Genomic DNA, 25,688 nt, shown 5'->3' with positions numbered 1-25,688 from the left:
GTACACGTTAACTTTCCACTCTACACATGTTGTGTATGATGTAGTACACACGTTGTGTATGATGTAGTACACACGTTGTGTATGATGTAGTACACACGTTGTGTATGATGTAGTACACGTTAACTTTCCATTCTACACATGTTGTGTATGATGTAGTACACACGTTGTGTATGATGTAGTACACACGTTGTGTATGATGTAGTACACACATTGTGTATGATGTAGTATACATTAACTTTCCACTCTACACATGTTGTGTATGATGTAGTTCACACGTTGTGTATGATGTAGTACACACGTTGTGTATGATGTAGTACACACATTGTGTATGATGTAGTATACATTAACTTTCCACTCTACACATGTTGTGTATGATGTAGTTCACACGTTGTGTATGATGTAGTACACATGCCTACCTTCCACTCTACACAACGTTTCAGTTTGACTGATCTCTAATGACCTTAGTGATTCTAATTGGTAGGTACTGACTGACGAGTTGAACCCACACAACACAGAAGGTATGCAGGCAGACAGAGGATCAGATCACCACAAACAGATTTGGTATTTGTTCATGTCCCCATCCGCTAACACACAGTAGACCGTCCCCATCCGCTATCACACAGTAGACCGTCCCCATCCGCTAACACACAGTAGACCGTCCCCATCCGCTATCACACAGTAGACCGTCCCCATCCACTAACACACAGTAGACCGTCCCCATCCACTAACCCACAGTAGACCGTCCCCATCCACTAACACACAGAAGACCGTCCCCATCCGCTATCACACAGTAGACCGTCCCCATCCATTAACACACAGTAGACCGTCCCCATCCACTAACACACAGTAGACCGTCCCCATCCACTAACACACAGTAGACCGTCCCCATCCACTAACACACAGTAGACCGTCCCCATCCACTATCACACAGTAGACCGTCCCCATCCGCTATCACACAGTAGACCGTCCCCATCCATTAACACACAGTAGACCGTCCCCATCCACTAACACACAGTAGACCGTCCCCATCCACTAACACACAGTAGACCGTCCCCATCCACTAACACACAGTAGAACGTCCCCATCCACTAACACACAGTAGACCGTTCCCATCCGCTATCACACAGTAGACCGTCCCCATCCACTAACACACAGTAGACCGTCTCCATCCACTAACACACAGTAGACCGTCCCCATCCACTATCACACAGTAGACCGTCCCCATCCACTAACACACAGTAGACCGTCCCCATCCACTATCACACAGTAGACCGTCCCCATCCACTAACACACAGTAGACCGTCCCCATCCACTAACACACAGTAGACCGTCCCCATCCACTATCACACAGTAGACCGTCCCCATCCACTAACACACAGTAGACCGTCCCCATCCACTAACACACAGTAGACCGTCCCCATCCACTAACACACAGTAGACCGTCCCCATCCACTAACACACAGTAGACCGTCCCCATCCACTAACACACAGTAGAACGTCCCCATCCACTAACACACAGTAGACCGTTCCCATCCGCTATCACACAGTAGACCGTCCCCATCCACTATCACACAGTAGACCGTCCCCATCCACTAACACACAGTAGACCGTCCCCATCCACTAACACACAGTAGACCGTCCCCATCCACTAACACACAGTAGACCGTCCCCATCCGCTAACACACAGAAGACCGTCCCCATCCGCTATCACACAGTAGACCGTCCCCATCCGCTATCACACAGTAGACCGTCCCCATCCGCTATCACAGAGTAGACCGTCCCCATCCGCTATCACACTGTAGACCGTCCCCATCCACTAACACACAGTAGACCGTCCCCATCCACTATCACAGAGTAGACCGTCCCCATCCACTATCACAGAGTAGACCGTCCCCATCCACTATCACAGAGTAGACCGTCCCCATCCACTATCACACAGTAGACCGTCCCCATCCACTATCACACAGTAGACCGTCCCCATCCACTATCACACAGTAGACCGTCCCCATCCACTAACACACAGTAGACCGTCCCCATCCACTAACACACAGTAGACCGTCCCCATCCACTAACACACAGTAGACCGTCCCCATCCACTAACACACAGTAGACCGTCCCCATCCACTATCACACAGTAGACCGTCCCCATCCACTAACACACAGTAGACCGTCCCCATCCACTAACACACAGTAGACCGTCCCCATCCACTATCACACAGTAGACCGTCCCCATCCACTAACACACAGTAGACCGTCCCCATCCACTAACACACAGTAGACCGTCCCCATCCACTAACACACAGTAGACCGTCCCCATCCACTAACACACAGTAGACCGTCCCCATCCGCTAACACACAGTAGACCGTCCCCATCCACTATCACACAGTAGACCGTCCCCATCCACTATCACACAGTAGACCGTCCCCATCCACTAACACACAGTAGACCGTCCCCATCCACTAACACACAGTAAACCGTCCCCATCCACTATCACACAGTAGACCGTCCCCATCCACTAACACACAGTAGACCGTCCCCATCCACTAACACACAGTAGACCGTCCCCATCCACTAACACACAGAAGACCGTCCCCATCCACTAACACACAGTAGAAGGTCCCCATCCACTAACACACAGTAGACCGTTCCCATCCGCTATCACACAGTAGACCGTCCCCATCCACTATCACACAGTAGACCGTCCCCATCCACTAACACACAGTAGACCGTTCCCATCCGCTATCACACAGTAGACCGTCCCCATCCACTAACACACAGTAGACCGTCCCCATCCACTAACACACAGTAGACCGTCCCCATCCACTATCACACAGTAGACCGTCCCCATCCACTATCACACAGTAGACCGTCCCCATCCACTATCACACAGTAGACCGTCCCCATCCACTAACACACAGTAGACCGTCCCCATCCACTAACACACAGTAGACCGTCCCCATCCGCTAACACACAGTAGACCGTCCCCATCCGCTAACACACAGTAGACCGTCCCCATCCACTATCACACAGTAGACCGTCCCCATCCACTATCACACAGTAGACCGTCCCCATCCACTAACACACAGTAGACCGTCCCCATCCACTAACACACAGTAAACCGTCCCCATCCACTATCACACAGTAGACCGTCCCCATCCACTAACACACAGTAGACCGTCCCCATCCACTAACACACAGTAGACCGTCCCCATCCACTAACACACAGAAGACCGTCCCCATCCACTAACACACAGTAGAAGGTCCCCATCCACTAACACACAGTAGACCGTTCCCATCCGCTATCACACAGTAGACCGTCCCCATCCACTATCACACAGTAGACCGTCCCCATCCACTAACACACAGTAGACCGTTCCCATCCGCTATCACACAGTAGACCGTCCCCATCCACTAACACACAGTAGACCGTCCCCATCCACTAACACACAGTAGACCGTCCCCATCCACTATCACACAGTAGACCGTCCCCATCCACTATCACACAGTAGACCGTCCCCATCCACTATCACACAGTAGACCGTCCCCATCCACTAACACACAGTAGACCGTCCCCATCCACTAACACACAGTAGACCGTCCCCATCCACTATCACACAGTAGACCGTCCCCATCCACTATCACACAGTAGACCGTCCCCATCCACTATCACACAGTAGACCGTCCCCATCCACTATCACACAGTAGACCGTCCCCATCCACTATCACACAGTAGACCGTCCCCATCCACGAACACACAGTAGACCGTCCCCATCCACTATCACACTCCTGTTTCTGTAGTGTGAGGCAGGACACTAGTCAATCTCCTGTTTCTGTAGTGTGAGGCAGGACGCTAGTCTATCTCCTGTTTCTGTAGTGTGAGGCAGGACACTAGTCTATCTTCTGTTTCTGTAGTGTGAGGCAGCTTGATGTACAAGTATACCCCCTAAATAGGACGCTAGTCTACCGCAAGGTCCTATGGACAGTGGTCTGGCCAAAAGTAGTGCACTACATAGGGAATATCGGTGCCATTAGGGACATAATGACGGTAAAATAGAAGGCATTAGTGTGAAACAAGTGTTTCACCCTCAAATCAGGAGCTACATGGCCAACTGGTCTGGTCCAGAGATGGTTCTAGAACCTGCACTTCATTCTATAATTGTTCTGTCATGTGACCTGGCACTTCCTGTAGTTTAGTGTACTTCCTGTCTGTATCACAGCCACAAAGTCAGGGCATTTGGCTATATCGGAAACAATTCATGAAAACAAACATGTGCTTTTTGGTCTACAGTTAAGGTTAGGCATTAGGTTATCATTGGTTAAACATTTTAGAAATATACGGGGTTTATACATAATTATGACTTTGTGGCTGTATTAACTAGTAACGACCAAAAGGAGGCCTTTTGAGACAGTAGCTGCAGTTACAGACAGATGGATCACTAATGTGACCAATAGAAACAGAGAGAGAGAGCGAGCAGGTCAGACCCGCCCCAATCAACATAACAGCCATTCACAGTGGGTGGACCTTCATTGTGCACCATTTAATCCCGTCCAATCAAAGCAGTGACCACCTGAGAGGATCATTAAGACATCAGCCAATTATCTTCCAGTTGAACAGTAACATAAATCCGATGGAGACATTTAAAACATTTTGATGCAATTTACAAAAAGATTGTGATTAGAATCAACACATCTTTACACTCCACAGATAGACAGGCGGTGTCCGAAACAGCACCCTATTCCCTACATAGTGCACTATTTTTGACCAGAGCCCTATGGGCCCTATGCACTGAATAGGGTGTCATTTCAGACAATCACATGGAGGGTGTTAGTCTAGTGTCCCATATCCAACTACACCAGGGATCCTCCCTATATACTGCTCCTATACACACCTGTCTGTCTCTACACCAGCTCTGGTCCAGGGTGTTACGTGTGGCTTGCTGAAGCTGAACCTGCCACACGTAACACCCTGGACCAGAGCCATCTCCACATCAATCCTGGTCTACTACTCACGGTTCATATTCACTCACTATGCTTTTAAAAACACAACTTTAAAAATAATAATATATTTCAGGTATATTAAATCATCTTATATAAAAACACAAAAGTAAAAGTTACCCTTCTCCCCACGTACAGTGGGTATCGGAAGTATTCACCCACCCTTGGATTTGAACATTTTGTTTTGTGTCACAAAGTGGGATTCAATGGAACTTTTGGGCCTAAATACAAAGCCTCCTGGTTTGGTGCAAATTCAACACAACGCATCACTAACTGCCTCCTTATTTTCCAGCATGGCGGTGGCTGCATCATGGTATGGGTATGCTTGACATCGGCAAATACTGGGGAGTTTTTCAGGATAAAACAGAAAGCAAAATCCTAGAGGAAAACATGCTTCCCCTCTGCATTCCAGCTGGGAGATGATTCCCCGCCGGCAGGACAAGAACCTAAAACACAAGGCCACATCTACACTGGAGTCGCTTACCAAGAAGACAGTGAATGTTCCTGAGTGGCCGAGTTACAGTTTTGACTTAAATCAGCTTGAAGATCTATGGCAAGACCTGAAAATGACTGTCTAGCCATGATCGCCAACACATTGACAGAGCTTGAACAACTTTTAAATGAATGATGTGCAAATATTGCACAATCCAGATGTGCAAAGCTCTTAAGCCTGGTTCACATTGGCAGTTTGAAGTGACTCAAATCCTATTTTGTTGCATTTTTTTGGGGTGCTTTTTCCTGAAGTCTGAACAGCCAAAAAAAGCTGGAAAAAAAGATGGAATCGGATACTTCAATCCACATACAGATATGATTTCTGGCCAAGCAACTTGTGTCTGAACGGTCAAATCGGATTTATTTGTAATCACAATGGTATTTTAGACTGTTCTTTGCCCTATCTTGCTACTCTGTTGACAGGTTGACAAGAACATGTGGTAGCTAACCAGCGTGTTAATTTACAAATGAATTTGTGAATGTGCTAGAAAACAGATGTAGGATCTTGATTTGATCAATCTTTTGTTGCTGAGAAATGTCCTGCATGTGCACATTTGTAGTGTACTCAAGGTTTGAAAAGGCTTCTAAAGTTTGTAATTTCCACTTTAAAATGTTCAATTTGTTTCGCCCTAAAGAAAGAAGAAGTGCCATTAATTATAATCCCCATTATAATTCACATTTCCTGTTGCTGCCGGATTCTTTTTCTGCTTTAGGAAACTGGCTCAAATTAAGATCCTACACCACTGCACACACATCTGTCAGTACCATGTTAATGGTGCTAATGACTGCTGTCTGAACACGTACAAATCTGATATGGTCACTTGTAATTGCTTGGACAGGCAGTATTGCAAAACTGATTTGAGCATTTAAAGGTCTGCAATGTGATAATGGCTTTACATACTTACCCAGGAAGACTCACAGCTGTAATGACTCTTAGAGACGTACCCATGAAGACTCACAGCTGTAATGACTCTTAGAGACGTACCCATGAAGACTCACAGCTGTAATGACTCTTAGAGACTTACCCAGGAAGACTCACAGCTGTAATGACTCTTAGAGACGTACCCATGAAGACTCACAGCTGTAATGACTCTTAGAGACTTACCCATGAAGACTCACAGCTGTAATGAGTCTTAGAGACTCTTAGAGACTCACCCATGAAGACTCACAGCTGTAATGACTCTTAGAGACGTACCCATGAAGACTCACAGCTGTAATGACTCTTAGAGACGTACCCAGGAAAACTCCAGGAAAACTCACAGCTGTAATGACTTAGAGACGTACCCATGAAGACTCACAGCTGTAATGACTCTTAGAGACGTACCCAGGAAGACTCACAGCTGTAATGACTCTTAGAGACGTACCCATGAAGACTCACAGCTGTAATGACTCTTAGAGACGTACCCATGAAGACTCACAGCTGTAATGACTCTTAGAGACGTACCCATGAAGACTCACAGCTGTAATGACTCTTAGAGACGTACCCAGGAAGACTCACAGCTGTAATGACTCTTAGAGACGTACCCATGAAGACTCACAGCTGTAATGACTCTTAGAGACGTACCCATGAAGACTCACAGCTGTAATGACTCTTAGAGACGTACCCATGAAGACTCACAGCTGTAATGACTCTTAGAGACGTACCCAGGAAGACTCACAGCTGTAATGACTCTTAGAGACGTACCCATGAAGACTCACAGCTGTAATGACTCTTAGAGACGTACCCAGGAAGACTCACAGCTGTAATGACTCTTAGAGACGTACCCATGAAGACTCACAGCTGTAATGACTCTTAGAGACTTACCCATGAAGACTCACAGCTGTAATGACTCTTAGAGACGTACCCATGAAGACTCACAGCTGTAATGACTCTTAGAGACTACCCATGAAGACTCACAGCTGTAATGACTCTTAGAAGACTCACAGCTGTACCCATGAAGACTCACAGCTGTAATGACTCTTAGAGACGTACCCAGGAAGACTCACAGCTGTAATGACTCTTAGAGACGTACCCATGAAGACTCACAGCTGTAATGACTCTTAGAGACTTACCCAAGAAGACTCACAGCTGTAATGACTCCTAGAGACTTACCCATGAAGACTCACAGCTGTAATGATTTGTAAGTCGCTCTGGACAAGAGCGTCTGCTAAATGACTTAAATGTAAATGTAATGACTCTTAGAGACGTACCCATGAAGACTCACAGCTTATCTAAAGAACAGTGTTTTATTTTGAATTAACAACTAAAAAATAAAATAAAAAGATTAGAATTTTTCCCGTTTGACATTAGAGTATTGTGTAAATCAATTACAAAAAAAATAAATCACAATGAATTAAAATTTCAATTCCAGTCTGTAACGCAAAAACAATATGAACAAATCCAAGGGAGTGAATACTACTAACTGTATGATCATACACGTCTATACATCCCTCCCAAACCCCAAACAGTTGCTAAGGTAACAACATGTCCATGCAGTACCTGTTTATATTGCAGCTGAATTCTTGTTTATTTTTTAGTTATATTTCAATGCAAAGCGGCACAAACATGTGGAAAAGCTTGATAGGTGGTTTAACTTGCTCTCTCGTTTCATAGAGTTATTATGACGTAGACAAAAGGATGGAAAAACAATCTGGGATTTACAAGGAACAGGATTCTTCATCCAGCTCAGTCCTGTCTGTGTGGCACGAGAGGAGACGAGAGGAGAGGAGAGGAGTGGAGAGGAGGGGAGAGGAGAGGAGGGGAGAGGAGAGGAGAGGAGGGGAGGGGAGAGGAGAGGAGAGGAGGGGAGGGGAGAGGAGAGGAGAGGAGAGGAGAGGAGAGGAGGGGAGAGGAGAGGAGGGGAGGGGAGAGGAGAGGAGAGGAGAGGAGAGGAGAGGAGAGGAGGGAGAGGAGAGGAGAGGAGAGGAGAGGAGAGGAGAGGAGAGGAGAGGAGAGGAGAGGAGAGGAGAGGAGGGAGAGGAGAGGAGAGGAGAGGAGGAGGAGAGGAGGAGGAGGGAGGGGAGGAGAGGAGAGGGAGAGGAGACGAGAGGAGAGGAGAGGAGGGGAGAGGAGAGGAGGGGAGAGGAGAGGGGAGGAGGAGAGGAGAGGGGAGAGGAGAGGAGAGGAGGGAGGGGAGGGGAGAGGAGGGAGAGGAGGGAGAGGAGAGGAGAGGAGAGGAGAGGAGAGGAGGGGAGAGGAGGGGAGAGGAGGGGAGGGAGGGAGAGGAGAGGAGAGGAGAGGGAGAGGAGAGGGAGGGAGGGGAGGAGAGGAGGGGAGAGGAGAGGAGGGGAGAGGAGAGGAGAGGAGAGGAGGGGAGAGGGAGGGAGGGAGAGGAGGGGAGGAGAGAGGAGAGGAGAGGAGAGGAGAGGAGAGGGGAGGGAGAGGGGAGGGGAGAGGAGAGGAGGGGAGAGGAGAGGAGAGGAGAGGAGAGGAGAGGAGAGAGGGAGAGGAGAGGAGAGGAGGGAGAGGAGAGGGAGAGGAGAGGGGAGAGGAGAGGGAGAGGAGAGGAGAGAGAGGAGATGAGGGAGGGGAGGGAGAGGAGAGGAGAGGAGGGGAGACGAGAAGAGAGGAGGGGAGACGAGAGGAGGAGAGGAGAGGAGGAGGAGGGAGGGAGAGGAGAGGAGAGGACGAGGAGAGGAGAGGAGAGGAGAGGAGAGGGAGGAGACGAGAGGAGGGGAGGGGAGGGGAGAGGAGAGGAGAGGGAGAGGAGAGGAGAGGAGAGGAGAGGAGGGAGGGGAGGGAGGGAGAGGAGAGGAGAGGAGGGGGGAGAGGAGAGGAGGGGAGGAGACGAGAGGAGACGGGAGATAGGAGAGGAGGAGGGGAGACGAGGGGTCTTGACGAGACGGGGGGGGAGGGGAGGGGAGGGGAGGGGAGGGGAGAGGAGAGGAGGTCCAGGAGAGGAGAGGAGCCTTGAGGAGAGGAGAGGAGAGGAGAGGAGAGGAGAGGAGAGGAGAGGAGACGAGAGTCTGTAGACTGTAGCCTTGATGGGTCCATATAGTCTGTAGACTGTAGCCTTGATGGGTCCATATAGTCTGTAGACTGTAGCCTTGATGGGTCCATATAGTCTGTAGACTGTAGCCTTGATGGGTCCATGTAGCCTTGATGGGTCCATATAGTCTGTAGACTGTAGCCTTGATGGGTCCATATAGTCTGTAGACTGTAGCCTTGATGGGTCCATATAGTCTGTAGACTGGGACCTTGATGGGTCCATAGCCTGTAGACTGGGACCTTGATGGGTCCATAGTCTGTAGTCAGTCTGTAGACTGGGACCTTGGTGGGTCCATAGGCTGTAGTCAGTCTGTAGACTGGGACCTTGGTGGGTCCATAGTCTGTAGTCAGTCTGTAGACTGGGACCTTGATGGGTCCATAGGCTGTAGTCAGTCTGTAGACTGGGACCTTGATGGGTCCATAGCCTGTAGACTGGGACCTTGATGGGTCCATAGGCTGTAGTCAGTCTGTAGACTGGGACCTTGGTGGGTCCATAGGCTGTAGTCAGTCTGTAGACTGGGACCTTGGTGGGTCCATAGGCTGTAGTCAGTCTGTAGACTGGGACCTTGGTGGGTCCATAGGCTGTAGTCAGTCTGTAGACTGGGACCTTGGTGGGTCCATAGGCTGTAGTCAGTCTGTAGACTGGGACCTTGGTGGGTCCATAGGCTGTAGACTGGGACCTTGATGGGTCCCATAGGCTGTAGTCAGCCTGTAGACTGGGACCTTGATGGGTCCATAGCCTGTAGCCTTGATGGGTCCCATAGCCTGTAGACTGGGACCTTGATGGGTCCCATAGCCTGGGCAGCTCGACCCAAGTCCTCCTCTTCCCCCTAGCTACCACTCACCCGTCAGTTTGGTGCTTTCGTCCCGTTTGGGCGGGGCAGGGCGCGGCCCCCGCCGTAACGTTGCATAGCCTGAGGACATGTACCCGTGGCCCCCGCCCTGCCCCCCCCTATGTTGGTCCGGAGGGGGTGGAGGAGGCAGGGCCATGTCGTCCATGGAGACGGGCTCCAGCCGGGAGGAACCGTGCCGCGTGAGGGAGCCGTGACGTGAGATGGACTTCCTCTTTAAGGTCCGGTTCAGGTCCTCCAGGAAGTTGGGTTGGACCGAGGAGAGTGTACCGCCCCCCTTAGGCACCCCGGGGGAGGTGGGGGGCAGGGGACAGGCAAAGGAGGCTGGGGGGGTATGCTGGTGCTGGTATGGGGGGGACAGAGGTAAGGGCTCCTGGACCGTGTGACTCCGGGACAGCCTGTGCAGTGTCAGAGGCGGAGTCTTCTTGAGTGACTGGGTCTTCCATGATGATTGGCTGACGGGGTGGGAGATGGGCGTGGCCTGCGGCTGGGGGTTTACCACTGCGACCCTGGGGGCCCCCGGGTGGAGCTCAGAGAGGAGGGGGGGCGGGGGGAGGAGCTCAGAGAGGAGGGGGGGCGGGGGGAGCAGCTCAGAGTCGGGAGGAGGAGGGGGGAAGTCTTCACTGGGCTGGCGGTACTGAGGAAGAGAGGGGAAGTCTTCACTGGGCTGGCGGTACTGAGGAAGAGAGGGGAAGTCTTCACTGGGCTGGCGGTACTGAGGAGGAGAGGGGAAGTCTTCACTGGGCTGGCGGTACTGAGGAGGAGAGGGGAAGTCTTCACTGGGCTGGCGGTACTGAGGAAGAGAGGGGAAGTCTTCACTGGGCTGGCGGTACTGAGGAAGAGAGGGGAAGTCTTCACTGGGCTGGCGGTACTGAGGAAGAGAGGGGAAGTCTTCACTGGGCTGGCGGTACTGAGGAAGAGAGGGGAAGTCTTCACTGGGCTGGCGGTACTGAGGAAGAGAGGGGAAGTCTTCACTGGGCTGGCGGTACTGAGGAAGAGAGGGGAAGTCTTCACTGGGCTGGCGGTACTGAGGAAGAGAGGGGAATTCTTCACTGGGCTGGCGGTACTGAGGAAGAGAGGGGAAGTCTTCACTGGGCTGGCGGTGCTGCCCCGTCTGTAGACCTTGGAGGACTAGAGGGAGAGCTGACAGGTTCAGCTTGCCTGGTTTAGGAGGAGCAGGAAGAGCAGGAGACCCAGAGAAGGTGACGGTGGAGGAGTTGCAGGAGCCGAGGCCAGGCTGGGCAAACTTACTGACCAGAGACTCCACTTTCTTAGGCTGCCTCTGGACCTGGGCCTCTTCCTGGTACTCCCCTGAGGAGTTAGACTTGATGGAGGAGGCGCGCTGGGGAGTGGGAGGAGGCCCCCTCTTCCCGAAGGAGCCGGTTGATGAGGTGGAGGGAGACTTCTTAATGGGGGAGCACATCTCAGAAGGAGGGAGAGGAGGAGGAAGGGGGAATTCAGGGGACTGAGGCGGGATCTGAACCCCTGGCTGCCATCTTGGTTTAGCCTTGACCGCCGGGGGGGATTGTGGGGGCAGGGGGGCTCCTGGGAATTGGTTGACTATCTGTTTGGCCAGGGAGGGAGTGGGGGAGATGGGGGCGGACAGAGGGAGGGTTTTAGAGGAGAAGATGTGCTGTTTGGGCATGGTGGAAGGCGGCTGATTGGGCGAATGGCCTGTCGAGAAGCTTTGCTGCTTTTTCATTGGACCAGAAGGAGGGGAGGGCGACACTGGGGACAAGGGGATCCCTGGACCAAAGGTCTTAGGAGCAGTCTGGGGCGGGAAGACACCAGAGAAGGTTTTGGGAGGTGTGGGGGGTGGCAGTATGGGGGACAGGGGGGAGAGGGCAGGAGGGGGAGGAGGAGGAGGGGACTCAGGTTGGCCATCCAGCTCAGAGAAATCATAGTTCATATTGGGGAATTTTTGGGCCAGGAACTGCTGCAACCCAGTGTTACTGAGAGGAGGGCACTGGTGGTCCTCTTCTGGGGGAGGAGGGGGGGGCAGTGTTTGGGCCTGGGGGAGGAGGGGGATGAACTGAGGAACAGAGCTGGGGAGGCTGAACCTCAGAGAGACCATGGCAGAGCCTGGAGCAGGGTTGCTCGGAGCCAATGGCATGGTGTTGTAGTTAGTGGGAGCCAATGGGAGCGTGTTGTAGTTGGGTTTGACAGACTGGAGGGGCGGGGCCGGAGGGCCTTGCTGCTGGCCCATTGGTTGGGCACTGTAATGATTGGCAGCCTGGTTGGCGCCACCCTGCAGGCGGGCGATGGTGCTGTACTTGACAACGTTGGTAGGAGCAGCCTGGTGAGGGGGGTGGGGAAGTGGGGGAGGAGAAGGAGGTGGAGGGTCGGGGGGAGAGTGGGAGGATTCGGGGGAGACACTGGTGTAGCTGGTTCGGGATGGGGGGGTTGACTGGTGCATGGAGGGCAGCATCAGGGGATAGGGTCTGCTCACTGACTCCATCCTCAACTAGAGAGAGACATAGAGACAGAGAGAGAGAGACGAGAGAGAGAGAGAGAAAGGAAAGAGTGAGTGAGCGAGACACAGAGAGAGATAAAGAGAGAGGAGACACAGAGATGAGAGAGCGAGACAGAGACACAGAGAGCGAGAGACAAAGAGACGAGAGAGAGAGCGAGAAAGAGAGCGAGACAGAGACACAGAGAGCGAGACAGACACAGAGAGCGAGAGACAGAGAGAGATAAAGAGAGAGAACGAAAGAGAGGAGACACAGAGAGCGAGAGACAGAGATGAGAGAGCGAGACAGAGACACAGAGAGCGAGAGAGAGAGCGAGAAAGATACAGGGCGAGAGAGAGAGAGCAAGAAAGAGAGCGAGACAGAGACACAGAGAGCGAGACAGACACAGAGAGCGAGAGACAGAGAGAGCGAGCGAGACACAGAGAGTGAGACAGAGACAAAGAGAGAGACATGTATCTGTGTTAGATGATATTGTATTAATGATTTCATTACTACTATGCTAGAAAACAAAAACATTATGTTATTTGAAAGACTTTGCCACACAGGGGAAAACATGTAAATTTTTCTCGTATTGAACACTGAAAGACATGTTCATTTGTCACTATAATGAGGCATTACATTCAGCAGAAAACAAAGACAAATAAATGGACAACTGGGCTTGAACTGGGCTTCTGAAACACAAGAGTAGAGAACTGGGCTTCTGAAACACAAGAGTAGAGAACTGGGCTTCTGAAACACAAGAGTAGAGAACTGGGCTTTTGAAACACAAGAGTAGAGAACTGGGCTTCTGAAACACAAGAGTAGAGAACTGGGCTTCTGAAACACAAGAGTAGAGAACTGGGCTTCTGAAACACAAGAGAAGAGAACTGGGCTTCTGAAACACAAGAGTAGAGAACTGGGCTTCTGAAACACAAGAGTAGAACTGGGCTTCTGAAACACAAGAGTAGAGAACTGGGCTTCTGAAACACAAGAGTAGAACTGGGCTTCTGAAACACAAGAGTAGAGAACTGGGCTTCTGAAACACAAGAGTAGAACTGGGCTTCTGAAACACAAGAGTAGAGAACTGGGCTTTCTGAAACACAAGAGTAGAGAACTGGGCTTCTGAAACACAAGAGTAGAGAACTGGGCTTCTGAAACACAAGAGTAGAGAACTGGGCTTCTGAAACACAAGAGTAGAGAACTGGGCTTTTGAAACACAAGAGTAGAGAACTGGGCTTCTGAAACACAAGAGTAGAGAACTGGGCTTCTGAAACACAAGAGTAGAGAACTGGGCTTCTGAAACACAAGAGAAGAGAACTGGGCTTCTGAAACACTAGAGTAGAGAACTGGGTTTTTGAAACACAAGAGTAGAGAACTGGGCTTCTGAAACAGACGAGTAGAACTGGGTTTCTGAAACAGAAGAGTAGAACTGGGCTTCTGAAACACAAGAATAAAACTGGGCTTCTGAAACACAAGATTAGAGAACTGGGCTTCTGAAACACAAGAGTAGAGAACTGGGCTTCTGAAACACAAGAGTAGAACTGGGCTTCTGAAACACAAGAGTAGAGAACTGGGTTTCTGAAACACAAGAGTAGAACTGGGCTTCTGAAACACAAGAATAGAGAACTGGGCTTCTGAGGAATACTGAGGCATGTCAATAGAGCCAGGTGACAGGTGAGGAATACTGAGGCAGGTCAATAGAGACAGGTGACAGGTGAGGAATACTGAGGCAGGTCAATAGAGACAGGTGACAGGGTAAGGTGGGGTGTCAGTACAGGAGGAGGCGGGCACTTGATCCTGGGTGCCTGGGCTCTCCAGGCCTCGGAGAAGATGGAGCTGACCTGGCTCTGAGAGCAAGGCTGTGGCCTGACAGGTTGTTCTGGGCTGACACAGCAACACCACTATCACTACTGCAGTGGGTCGACTGGGACTTCTGGAGGGAGAGAGGAAAGAGGAGGGACAAGAGTAGAGAGGGCTTCTGAAAGAGGGAGGGAAAGAGGAAAGAGGGAGGGAGAGAGGAAAGAGGGAGGTGAGAGGAGAGGAAAGAGGGAGGGAATAGAGGGAGGTGAGGGAGAGAGGAAACTGAGACAGGTGAAGGAGGGAAAGAGGAAAGAGGGGAGGAGGCAGGAAAGAGGACAGGGAGGTGAGGAAAGAGGCAGGGAAAGAGGAAAGGGGAGAGAGGAAAGAGGGAGGGAATAGAGAAAGGTGAGGGAGGGAGAGAGGTCAAGAGGGAGGTGAGAGAGAGGAAAGAGGGAGGGAGAGAGAGGAAAGAGGGAGGTGAGAGAGAGAGGCAGGAAAGAGAGGAGGGAGGGAAGAGAGGAAAGAGGGAGGTCAGAGAGAGGTGAGAGGGAGGGAGGGAGAGGCAGGAAAGAGGGAGGGTAAGAGAGGAATACTGAGGGAGGTCAATAGAGACAGGTGAAAGGGGAGGAATAGAGGCAGGAAAGAGGGAGGGAGGGAGAGAGGAAAGGAGGGTGAGGGAAAGAGGGAGGTCAAAGAGGAAAGGGGAGGGAGGGAGAGGCCTCGGAAAGAGGGAGGGAAAGAGGAAAGAGGGAGGGAGGAGAGAGAGGAAAGAGGGAGGGAGAGAGGAAAGAGGGAGGGAGGGAGAGAGAGGAGAAGGCTCTGTTCTGTGGCTGAGGGAGGGAGAGAGGAAAGAGGGAGGGAGAGAGAAAGAGGGAGGGAGGGAGAGAGGAAAGAGGGAGGGAGGGAGAGAGGAAAGAGGGAGGGAGGGAGGAAAGAGGGAGGGAGAGAGGAAAGAGGGAGGGAGGGAGAGAGGAAAGAAGGAGAGAGAGAGGAAAGAGGGAGGGAGAGAAGAAAGAGGGAGGGAGGGAGAGAGGAAAGAGGGAGGGAGGGAGAGAGGAAAGAGGGAGGGAAAGAGGAAAGAGGGAGGGAGGGAGAGAGGAAAGAGGGAGGGAGGGAGAGAGGAAAGAGGGAGGGAGGGAGGAACGAGGGAGGGAGGGAGAGAGGAAAGAGGGAGGGAGGGAGAGAGGAAATAGGGAGGGAGGGAGAGAGGAAAGAGGGAGGGAAAGAGGAAAGAGGGAGGGAGGGAGAGAGGAAAGAGGGAGGGAGGGAGAGAGGAAAGAGGGAGGGAGGGAGAGAGGAAAGAGGGAGGGAAAGAGGAAAGAGGGAGGGAGGGAGGGAAAGGGAGAAAGAGGGAGGGAGGGAGGGAGAGAGGAAAGAGGGAGGGAAAGAGGAAAGAGGGAGGGAGAGAGGAAAGAGGGAGGGAGAGAGAGAGGAAAGAGGGAGGGAGAGAGAGAGGAAGAGGGAGGGAGAGAGAGGAAAGAGGGAGGGAGGGAGAGAGGAAAGAGGGAGGAGAGGGAGGGAGGGAGGGAGGAGGAAAGAGGGAGGGAGGGAGAGAGGAAAGAGGGAGGGAGAGGAAAGAGGGAGGGAGAGGAAAGAGGGAGGGAGAGGAAAGAGGGGGAAAGAGGAAGGAAGGGAGGGAGAGGGAGAAGGGGAGGGGAGAGGAGTAGGGAAGGAGAGAGGGAGGGAGGGAGAGAGAGAGGGAAGGAAGGAGGAAGGAGAGGGAGAGAGAGGAAAGAGGGGGAGAGGGGTAGGAGAGAAGGGAGAGGGGAGAGGAGTAGGGAAGGAGAGAGGGAGAGAGGGAAGGAGGGAGGAGAGGGAGACAGAGGAATGAGAATTAGAGCAAGTAGAAATCTTATACATACTGCTAAGTCAGTGGGTAACTGCTGCCGGGTTAGTGTCTAATCAATTCTAATTCAGTCATTTCAGGAAGTAAACTGAAATTCATGAAATTGTACTTCCTGAAATGACTGAATTGAGATAAGAATCGACCTCAGCCCTGCTATACTTGTGTGTTATTGTGTCTGTCCACCACCACTCACCAGGCAGGCTGGAGGAGCTGGATCCAGACTTGATAGAGGAGCTAGAGAGAGAAGACCAGTCGTAGGCTGCCTCAGTCCTCTTCATAGCCTCCTGGTAGTTCACATACAGGGTCTTCCCATACTGGAGACAGAGACACATAGGTCAACAGACAACATGAGTGTATTGATTAGTCGGGCAGGTGTATTCATTAGCCGGGCAGGTGTATTGATTAGCCGGTCAGGTGTATTCATTAGCCGGTCAGGTGTATTCATTAGCCGGTCAGGTGTATTCATTAGCCGGTCAGGTGTATTCATTAGCCGGTCAGGTGTATTCATTAGCCGGGCAGGTGTATTCATTAGCCGGGCAGGTGTCTTTGATTAGCCGGTCAGGTGTATTCATTAGCCGGTCAGGTGTATTCATTAGCCGGTCAGGTGGTCAGGTGTATTCATTAGCCGGTCAGGTGTATTCATTAGCCGGTCAGGTGGTCAGGTGTATTCATTAGCCGGTCAGGTGTATTCATTAGCCGGTCAGGTGTATTCATTAGCCGGGCAGGTGTATTCATTAGCCGGTCAGGTGTATTGATTAGCCGGTCAGGTGTATTCATTAGCCGGTCAGGTGTATTCATTAGCCGGTCAGGTGGTCAGGTGTATTAATTAGCCGGTCAGGTGTATTCATTAGCCGGTCAGGTGTATTGATTAGCCGGTCAGGTGTATTCATTAGCCGGGCAGGTGTATTCATTAGCCGGTCAGGTGTATTCATTAGCCAGTCAGGTGTATTGATTAGCCGGTCAGGTGTATTCATTAGCCGGTCAGGTGTATTGATTAGCCGGTCAGGTGTATTCATTAGCCGGTCAGGTGTATTCATTAGCCGGTCAGGTGTATTCATTAGCCGGTCAGGTCAGGTGTATTCATTAGCCGGTCAGGTGTATTCATTAGCCGGTCAGGTGTATTCATTAGCCGGTCAGGTGGTCAGGTGTATTGATTAGCCGGTCAGGTGTATTCATTAGCCGGTCAGGTGTATTCATTAGCCGGTCAGGTGTATTCATTAGCCGGTCAGGTGTATTCAGGTGTATTCATTAGCCGGTCAGGTGTATTCATTAGCCGGTCAGGTGTATTCATTAGCCGGTCAGGTGTATTCATTAGCCGGTCAGGTGTATTGATTAGCCGGTCAGGTGTATTCATTAGCCGGTCAGGTGTATTCATTAGCCGGTCAGGTGTATTCATTAGCCGGTCAGGTGTATTCATTAGCCGGTCAGGTGTATTCATTAGCCGGTCAGGTGTATTGATTAGCCGGTCAGGTGTATTCATTAGCCGGTCAGGTGTATTGATTAGCCGGTCAGGTGTATTCATTAGCCGGGCAGGTGTATTGATTAGCCGGTCAGGTGTATTCATTAGCCGGTCAGGTGTATTGATTAGCCGGTCAGGTGTATTCATTAGCCGGTCAGGTGTATTCATTAGCCGGTCAGGTGGTCAGGTGTATTGATTAGCCGGTCAGGTGTATTGATTAGCCGGTCAGGTGTATTGATTAGCCGGTCAGGTGTATTGATTAGCCGGGCAGGTGTATTCATTAGCCGGTCAGGTGTATTTATTAGCCGGTCAGGTGTATTCATTAGCCAGTCAGGTGTATTCATTAGCCGGTCAGGTGTATTCATTAGCCGGTCAGGTGTATTGATTAGCCGGTCAGGTGTATTCATTAGCCGGTCAGGTGTATTCATTAGCCGGTCAGGTGTATTCATTAGCCAGTCAGGTGTATTCATTAGCCGGTCAGGTGGTCAGGTGTATTGATTAGTCGGTCAGGTGTATTCATTAGCCGGTCAGGTGTATTCATTAGCCGGGCAGGTGTATTCATTAGCCGGTCAGGTGGTCAGGTGTATTGATTAGCCGGTCAGGTGTATTCATTAGCCGGTCAGGTGTATTGATTAGCCGGGTCAGGTGTATTCATTAGCCGGTCAGGTGGTCAGGTGTATTGATTAGCCGGTCAGGTGTATTCATTAGCCGGTCAGGTGTATTCATTAGCCGGGCAGGTGTATTCATTAGCCGGTCAGGTGGTCAGGTGTATTGATTAGCCGGTCAGGTGTATTCATTAGCCGGTCAGGTGTATTCATTAGCCGGTCAGGTGGCAGGTGTATTCATTAGCCGGTCAGGTGTATTCATTAGCCGGTCAGGTGGTCAGGTGTATTGATTAGCCGGTCAGGTGTATTGATTAGCCGGTCAGGTGTATTGATTAGCCGGTAGGTGTATTCATTAGCCGGTCAGGTGTATTCATTAGCCGGTCAGGTGTATTGATTAGCCGGTCAGGTGTATTCATTAGCCGGTCAGATTTATTCATTAGCCGGTCAGGTGGTATTGATTAGCCGGTCAGGTGTATTCATTATTAGCCGGTCAGGTGTATTCATTAGCCGGTCAGGTGGTCAGGTGTATTGATTAGCCGGTCAGGTGTATTGATTAGCCGGTCAGGTGGTGTATTCAGGTGGTATTGATTGCCGGTCAGGTGTATTCATTAGGCCAGGTGGTCAGCGTGTATTCAATTAGCCGGTCAGGTGTATTGATTAGCCCAGGTGTTTCATTAGCCTAGAATGGTCAGGTAATATTCTTAGCCGGTCAGGTGTATTCATTAGCCTCAGGTGTAATTAGCCGGTCAGGTGTATTCATTAGCCGGTCAGGTGGTGCAGGTGTATTGTTAGTCGGTCAGGTGTATTCATTAGCGGTCAGGTGTATTCATTAAATGGTCAGGTGTATTCAATGTGTATTCATTAGCCGGTCAGGTGGTCAGGTGTATTGATTAGCCGGTCAGGTGTATTCATTAGCCGGTCAGGTGTATTCATTAGCCGGTCAGGTGTATTCATTAGCCGGTCAGGTGTATTCATTAGGTCAGGTGTATTCATTAGCCAGTCAGGTGTATTCATTAGCCAGTCAGGTGTATTCATTAGCCAGTCAGGTGGTCATTAGGTCAGGTGTATTCATTAGCCGGTCAGGTGTATTCATTAGCCGGTCAGGTGGTCAGGTGTATTGATTAGCCGGTCAGGTGTATTCATTAGCCGGTCAGGTGTCATTAGCCGGTCAGGTGTATTCATTAGCCGGTCAGGTGGTCAGGTGTATTGATTAGCCGGTCAGGTGTATTCATTAGCCGGTCAGGTGTATTCATTAGCCGGTCAGGTGTATTCATTAGCCGGTCAGGTGTATTCATTAGCCGGTCAGGTGTATTCATTAGCCGGTCAGGTGTATTCATTAGCCGGTCAGGTGGTCAGGTGTATTGATTAGCCGGTCAGGTGTATTCATTAGCCGGTCAGGTGGTCAGGTGTATTCATTAGCCGGTCAGGTGTATTCATTAGCCAGTCAGGTGTATTCATTAGCCAGTCAGGTGTATTCATTAGCCGGTCAGGTGTATTCATTAGCCGGTCAGGTGGTCAGGTGTATTGATTAGCCGGTCAGGTGTATTCATTAGCCGGTCAGGTGTATTCATTAGCCGGTCAGGTGGTCAGGTGTATTGATTAGCCGGTCAGGTGTATTGATTAGCCGGTCAGGTGTATTCATTAGCCGGTCAGGTGTATTCATTAGCCGGTCAGGTGTATTCATTAGCCGGTCAGGTGGTCAGGTGTATTCATTAGCCGGTCAGGTGTATTCATTAGCCGGTCAGGTGTATTCATTAGCCGGTCAGGTGGTCAGGTGTATTCATTAGCCGGTCAGGTGTATTCATTAGCCGGTCAGGTGTATTCATTAGCCGGTCAGGTGGTCAGGTGTATTCATTAGCCGGTCAGGTGGTCAGGTTTATTCATTAGCCGGTCAGGTGGTCAGGTGTATTCATTAGCCGGTCAGGTGTATTCATTAGCCGGTCAGGTGGTCAGGTGTATTCATTAGCCGGTCAGGTGGTCAGGTGTATTCATTAGCCGGTCAGGTGTATTGATTAGCCGGTCAGGTGGATTCATTAGCCGGTCAGGTGTATTCATTAGCCGGTCAGGTGTATTCATTAGCCGGTCAGGTGTATTCATTAGCCGGTCAGGTGTATTCATTAGCCGGTCAGGTGTATTCATTAGCCGGTCAGGTGTATTCATTAGCCGGTCAGGTGTATTCATTAGCCGGTCAGGTGTATTCATTAGCCGGTCAGGTGTATTCATTAGCCGGTCAGGTGTATTCATTAGCCGGTCAGGTGTATTCATTAGTCGGTCAGGTGTATTCATTAGCCGGTCAGGTGTATTCATTAGCCGGTCAGGTGTATTCATTAGCCGGTCAGGTGTATTGATTAGCCGGTCAGGTGTATTCATTAGCCGGTCAGGTGTATTCATTAGCCGGTCAGGTGTATTCATTAGCCGGTCAGGTGTATTCATTAGCCGGTCAGGTGTATTATTGATTAGCCGGTCAGGTGTATTCATTAGCCGGTCAGGTGTATTCATTAGCCGGTCAGGTGTATTCATTAGCCGGTCAGGTGTATTCATTAGCCGGTCAGGTGTATTCATTAGCCGGTCAGGTGTATTCATTAGCCGGTCAGGTGTATTGATTAGCCGGTCAGGTGGTCAGGTGTATCATTAGCCGGTCAGGTGTATTCATTAGCCGGTCAGGTGTATTCATTAGCCGGTCAGGTGTATTCATTAGCCGGTCAGGTGGAGTCATTAGCCGGTCAGGTGTATTCATTAGCCGGTCAGGTGTATTCATTAGGTCAGGTGTATTCATTAGCCGGTCAGGTGGTCAGGTGTATTCATTAGCCGGTCAGGTGTATTCATTAGCCGGTCAGGTGGTCAGTGTATTCATTAGCCGGTCAGGTGGTCAGGTGTATTCATTAGCCGGTCAGGTGTATTCATTAGCCGGTCAGGTGGTCAGGTGTATTCATTAGCCGGTCAGGTGGTCAGGTGTATTCATTAGCCGGTCAGGTGTATTGATTAGCCGGTCAGGTGTATTCATTAGCCGGTCAGGTGTATTCATTAGCCGGTCAGGTGGTCAGGTGTATTCATTAGCCGGTCAGGTGTATTCATTAGCCGGTCAGGTGTATTCATTAGCCGGTCAGGTGGTCAGGTGTATTCATTAGCCGGTCAGGTGTATTCATTAGCCGGTCAGGTGTATTCATTAGCCGGGCAGGTGGTCAGGTGTATTCATTAGCCGGTCAGGTGGTCAGGTGTATTCATTAGCCGGTCAGGTGTATTCATTAGCCGGTCAGGTGGTCAGGTGTATTCATTAGCCGGTCAGGTGGATTCATTAGCCGGTCAGGTGTATTCATTAGCCGGTCAGGTGGTCAGGTGTATTCAGGTGTATTCATTAGCCGGTCAGGTGGTCAGGTGTATTCATTAGCCGGTCAGGTGTATTCATTAGCCGGTCAGGTGGTCAGGTGTATTCATTAGCCGGTCAGGTGGTCAGGTGTATTCATTAGCCGGTCAGGTGGTCAGGTGTATTCATTAGCCGGTCAGGTGTATTCATTAGCCGGTCAGGTGGTCAGGTGTATTCATTAGCCGGTCAGGTGGTCAGGTGTATTCATTAGCCGGTCAGGTGTATTCATTAGCCGGTCAGGTGTATTCATTAGCCGGTCAGGTGGTCAGGTGTATTCATTAGCCGGTCAGGTGGTCAGGTGTATTCATTAGCCGGTCAGGTGGTCAGGTGTATTCATTAGCCGGTCAGGTGTATTCATTAGCCGGTCAGGTGGTCAGGTGTATTCATTAGCCGGTCAGGTGTATTCATTAGCCGGTCAGGTGTATTCATTAGCCGGTCAGGTGGTCAGGTGTATTCATTAGCCGGTCAGGTGGTCAGGTGTATTCATTAGCCGGTCAGGTGGTCAGGTGTATTCATTAGCCGGTCAGGTGTATTCATTAGCCGGTCAGGTGGTCAGGTGTATTCATTAGCCGGTCAGGTGTATTCATTAGCCGGTCAGGTGTATTCATTAGCCGGTCAGGTGTATTCATTAGCCGGTCAGACTCATTAGTCGATTTCCTCAGCAAAACGGTTTGCAATAGAAACGCTTTACTCCAAAGCATCAAAGGTTTTGCAACAAGAGAACAAGAGATTCTATTGAACACATTCAGGTAGGTCCCTCCACGTTTCGTTCCGCTTGCTTCTGTTCGCTTCCTAGTGAACATTCCCCAGCTTTGTCAGATGTTCCCACATCTTTTCAAATAGTTTGGACTTTGAGGTATTCTGTACAAGATGTTCTGTGAGAACCCATCCTATGGCTCTGCTTTACATTACTCTCTTACGTCAAGTTGTTGCTGAGGTAACGCAACGTTACCTTGGCGATGCGTATCCCATTGATCCACTGGTGTAGGGTTCTGACGTCATCACAACACAGGTACTTGATGTACTGGGATTTCTTCTGGATCTGAGGATGCTGAACAGACAGAGAGACAATGGGATATATTAACGACCACGTAGATGGCATGCTGGGATTTCTCTCATCTGTTTCTTTAATTGAGCTATAATCTCTCGGACAGATTCTGCTGACAAAATGATGCACGGTTTCAGTTCTGGGCTAAAACCCGATTATCCGGTGCCTGTATATAGCCCCTCTACTGTACAGAGCCCCTCTACTGTATATAGCCCCACTACTGTATGTAGCCTCTCTACTGTATGTAGCCCCTCTACTGTATATAGCCCCTCTACTGTATATAGCCCCTCTACTGTACAGAGCCCCTCTACTGTACAGAGCCCCACTACTGTATGTAGCCTCTCTACTGTATGTAGCCTCTCTACTGTATGTAGCCCCTCTACTGTACATAGCCCCTCTACTGTATATAGCCCCTCTACTGTATATAGCCCCTCTAATGTATATAGCCCCCTCTACTGTATATAGCCCTCTACTGTACAGAGCCTCTCTACTGTATGTAGCCCCTCTACTGTATGTAGCCCTCTACTGTATATAGCCCTCTACTGTATATAACCTCTCTACTGTACAGAGCCCTCTACTGTATATAGCCCCTCTACTGTATAGAGCCCCTCTACTGTATATAGCCTCTCTACTGTATGTAGCCTCTCTACTGTATGTAGCCTCTCTACTGTATGTAGCCCCTCTACTGTATATAGCCCGTCTACTGTATATAGCCCCTCTACTGTACAGAGCCCCTCTACTGTACAGAGCCCCTCTACTGTACAGAGCCCCTCTACTGTACAGAGCCCCTCTACTATATAGAGACCCTCTACTATATAGAGACCCTCTACTATATAGAGCCTCTAATGTATGTAGCCTCTACTGTATATAGCCCCTCTACTGTATATAGCCTCTACTGTATAAGGTCGACTACACCTGTTGTATTCAGCATTTCACTGTGAGGTCTACTACACCTGTTGTATTCAGCATTTCACTGTAAGGTCTACTACACCTGTTGTATTCAGCATTTCACTGTAAGGTCTACTACACCTGTTGTATTCAGCATTTCACTGTAAGGTCTACTACACCTGTTGTATTCAGCATTTCACTGTGAGGTCTACTACACCTGTTGTATTCAGCATTTCACTGTGAGGTCTACTATACCTGTTGTATTCAGCATTTCACTGTGAGGTCTACTACACCTGTTGTATTCAGCATTTCACTGTAAGGTCTACTACACCTGTTGTATTCAGCATTTCACTGTAAGGTCTACTACACCTGTTGTATTCAGCATTTCACTGTGAGGTCTACTACACCTGTTGTATTCAGCATTTCACTGTGAGGTCTACTACACCTGTTGTATTCAGCATTTCACTGTGAGGTCTACTACACCTGTTGTATTCAGCATTTCACTGTAAGGTATACTACACCTGTTGTATTCAGCATTTCACTGTGAGGTCTACTACACCTGTTGTATTCAGCATTTCACTGTAAGGTCTACTATACCTGTTGTATTCAGCATTTCACTGTGAGGTCTACTACACCTGTTGTATTCAGCATTTCACTGTAAGGTCTACTACACCTGTTGTATTCAGCATTTCACTGTAAGGTCTACTACACCTGTTGTATTCAGCATTTCACTAAGGTCTACTACACCTGTTGTATTCAGCATTTCACTGTGAGGTCTACTACACCTGTTGTATTCAGCATTTCACTGTGAGGTCTACTACACCTGTTGTATTCAGCATTTCACTGTGAGGTCTACTACACCTGTTGTATTCAGCATTTCACTGTGAGGTCTACTACACCTGTTGTATTCAGCATTTCACTGTAAGGTCTACTACACCTGTTGTATTTAGCATTTCACTGTAAGGTCTACTACACCTGTTGTATTCAGCATTTCACTGTAAGGTCTACTACACCTGTTGTATTCAGCATTTCACTGTAAGGTCTACTACACCTGTTGTATTCAGCATTTCACTGTAAGGTCTACTACACCTGTTGTATTCAGCATTTCACTGTAAGGTCTACTATACCTGTTGTATTCAGCATTTCACTGTGAGGTCTACTACACCTGTTGTATTCAGCATTTCACTGTAAGGTCTACTACACCTGTTGTATTCAGCATTTCACTGTAAGGTCTACTACACCTGTTGTATTCAGCATTTCACTGTAAGGTCTACTACACCTGTTGTATTCAGCATTTCACTGTGAGGTCTACTACACCTGTTGTATTCAGCATTTCACTGTGAGGTCTACTACACCTGTTGTATTCAGCATTTCACTGTGAGGTCTACTACACCTGTTGTATTCAGCATTTCACTGTGAGGTCTACTACACCTGTTGTATTCAGCATTTCACTGTAAGGTCTACTACACCTGTTATATTCAGCATTTCACTGTAAGGTCTACTACACCTGTTGTATTCAGCATTTCACTGTAAGGTCTACTACACCTGTTGTATTTAGCATTTCACTGTAAGGTCTACTACACCTGTTGTATTCAGCATTTCACTGTAAGGTCTACTACACCTGTTGTATTCAGCATTTCACTGTAAGGTCTACTACACCTGTTGTATTTAGCATTTCACTGTAAGGTCTACTACACCTGTTGTATTCAGCATTTCACTGTAAGGTCTACTACACCTGTTGTATTCAGCATTTCACTGTAAGGTCTACTACACCTGTTGTATTCAGCATTTCACTGTGAGGTCTACTACACCTGTTGTATTCAGCATTTCACTGTAAGGTCTACTACACCTGTTGTATTCAGCATTTCACTGTAAGGTCTACTACACCTGTTGTATTCAGCATTTCACTAAGGTCTACTACA

At 49.6% G+C, this 25,688-nt stretch overlaps 1 protein-coding gene and 1 long non-coding RNA gene across 2 annotated transcripts in view; one reads left to right on the top strand and one right to left on the bottom strand.

Moving 5' to 3' along the window:
• Nucleotides 1–9,366: 9,366 nt before the first annotated feature.
• Nucleotides 9,367–25,688, bottom strand: part of raph1a (Ras association (RalGDS/AF-6) and pleckstrin homology domains 1a) — a 216,368-nt gene continuing 200,046 nt past the window's right edge. The window contains 5 exon segments of the mRNA XM_052523268.1: nucleotides 9,367–12,770; nucleotides 14,532–14,609; nucleotides 14,612–14,688; nucleotides 16,596–16,716; nucleotides 22,783–22,881. Coding sequence (XP_052379228.1) covers nucleotides 10,290–12,770; nucleotides 14,532–14,609; nucleotides 14,612–14,688; nucleotides 16,596–16,716; nucleotides 22,783–22,881 — 2,856 coding nt within the window. The 3' untranslated portion in view covers nucleotides 9,367–10,289.
• On the top strand, nucleotides 17,286–19,036 carry LOC127931227 (uncharacterized). Its single transcript, XR_008140418.1, has 3 exons — nucleotides 17,286–17,324; nucleotides 18,322–18,463; nucleotides 18,990–19,036. It is a non-coding gene; the product is annotated as an uncharacterized LOC127931227 (long non-coding RNA).

This window comes from Oncorhynchus keta, chromosome 7, assembly GCF_023373465.1.
Source record: "Oncorhynchus keta strain PuntledgeMale-10-30-2019 chromosome 7, Oket_V2, whole genome shotgun sequence".
Taxonomy (NCBI): domain Eukaryota; kingdom Metazoa; phylum Chordata; class Actinopteri; order Salmoniformes; family Salmonidae; genus Oncorhynchus; species Oncorhynchus keta.
Note: the sequence above shows the minus strand (reverse complement) of the source record. Positions and strands in the feature narration are given on the sequence as shown.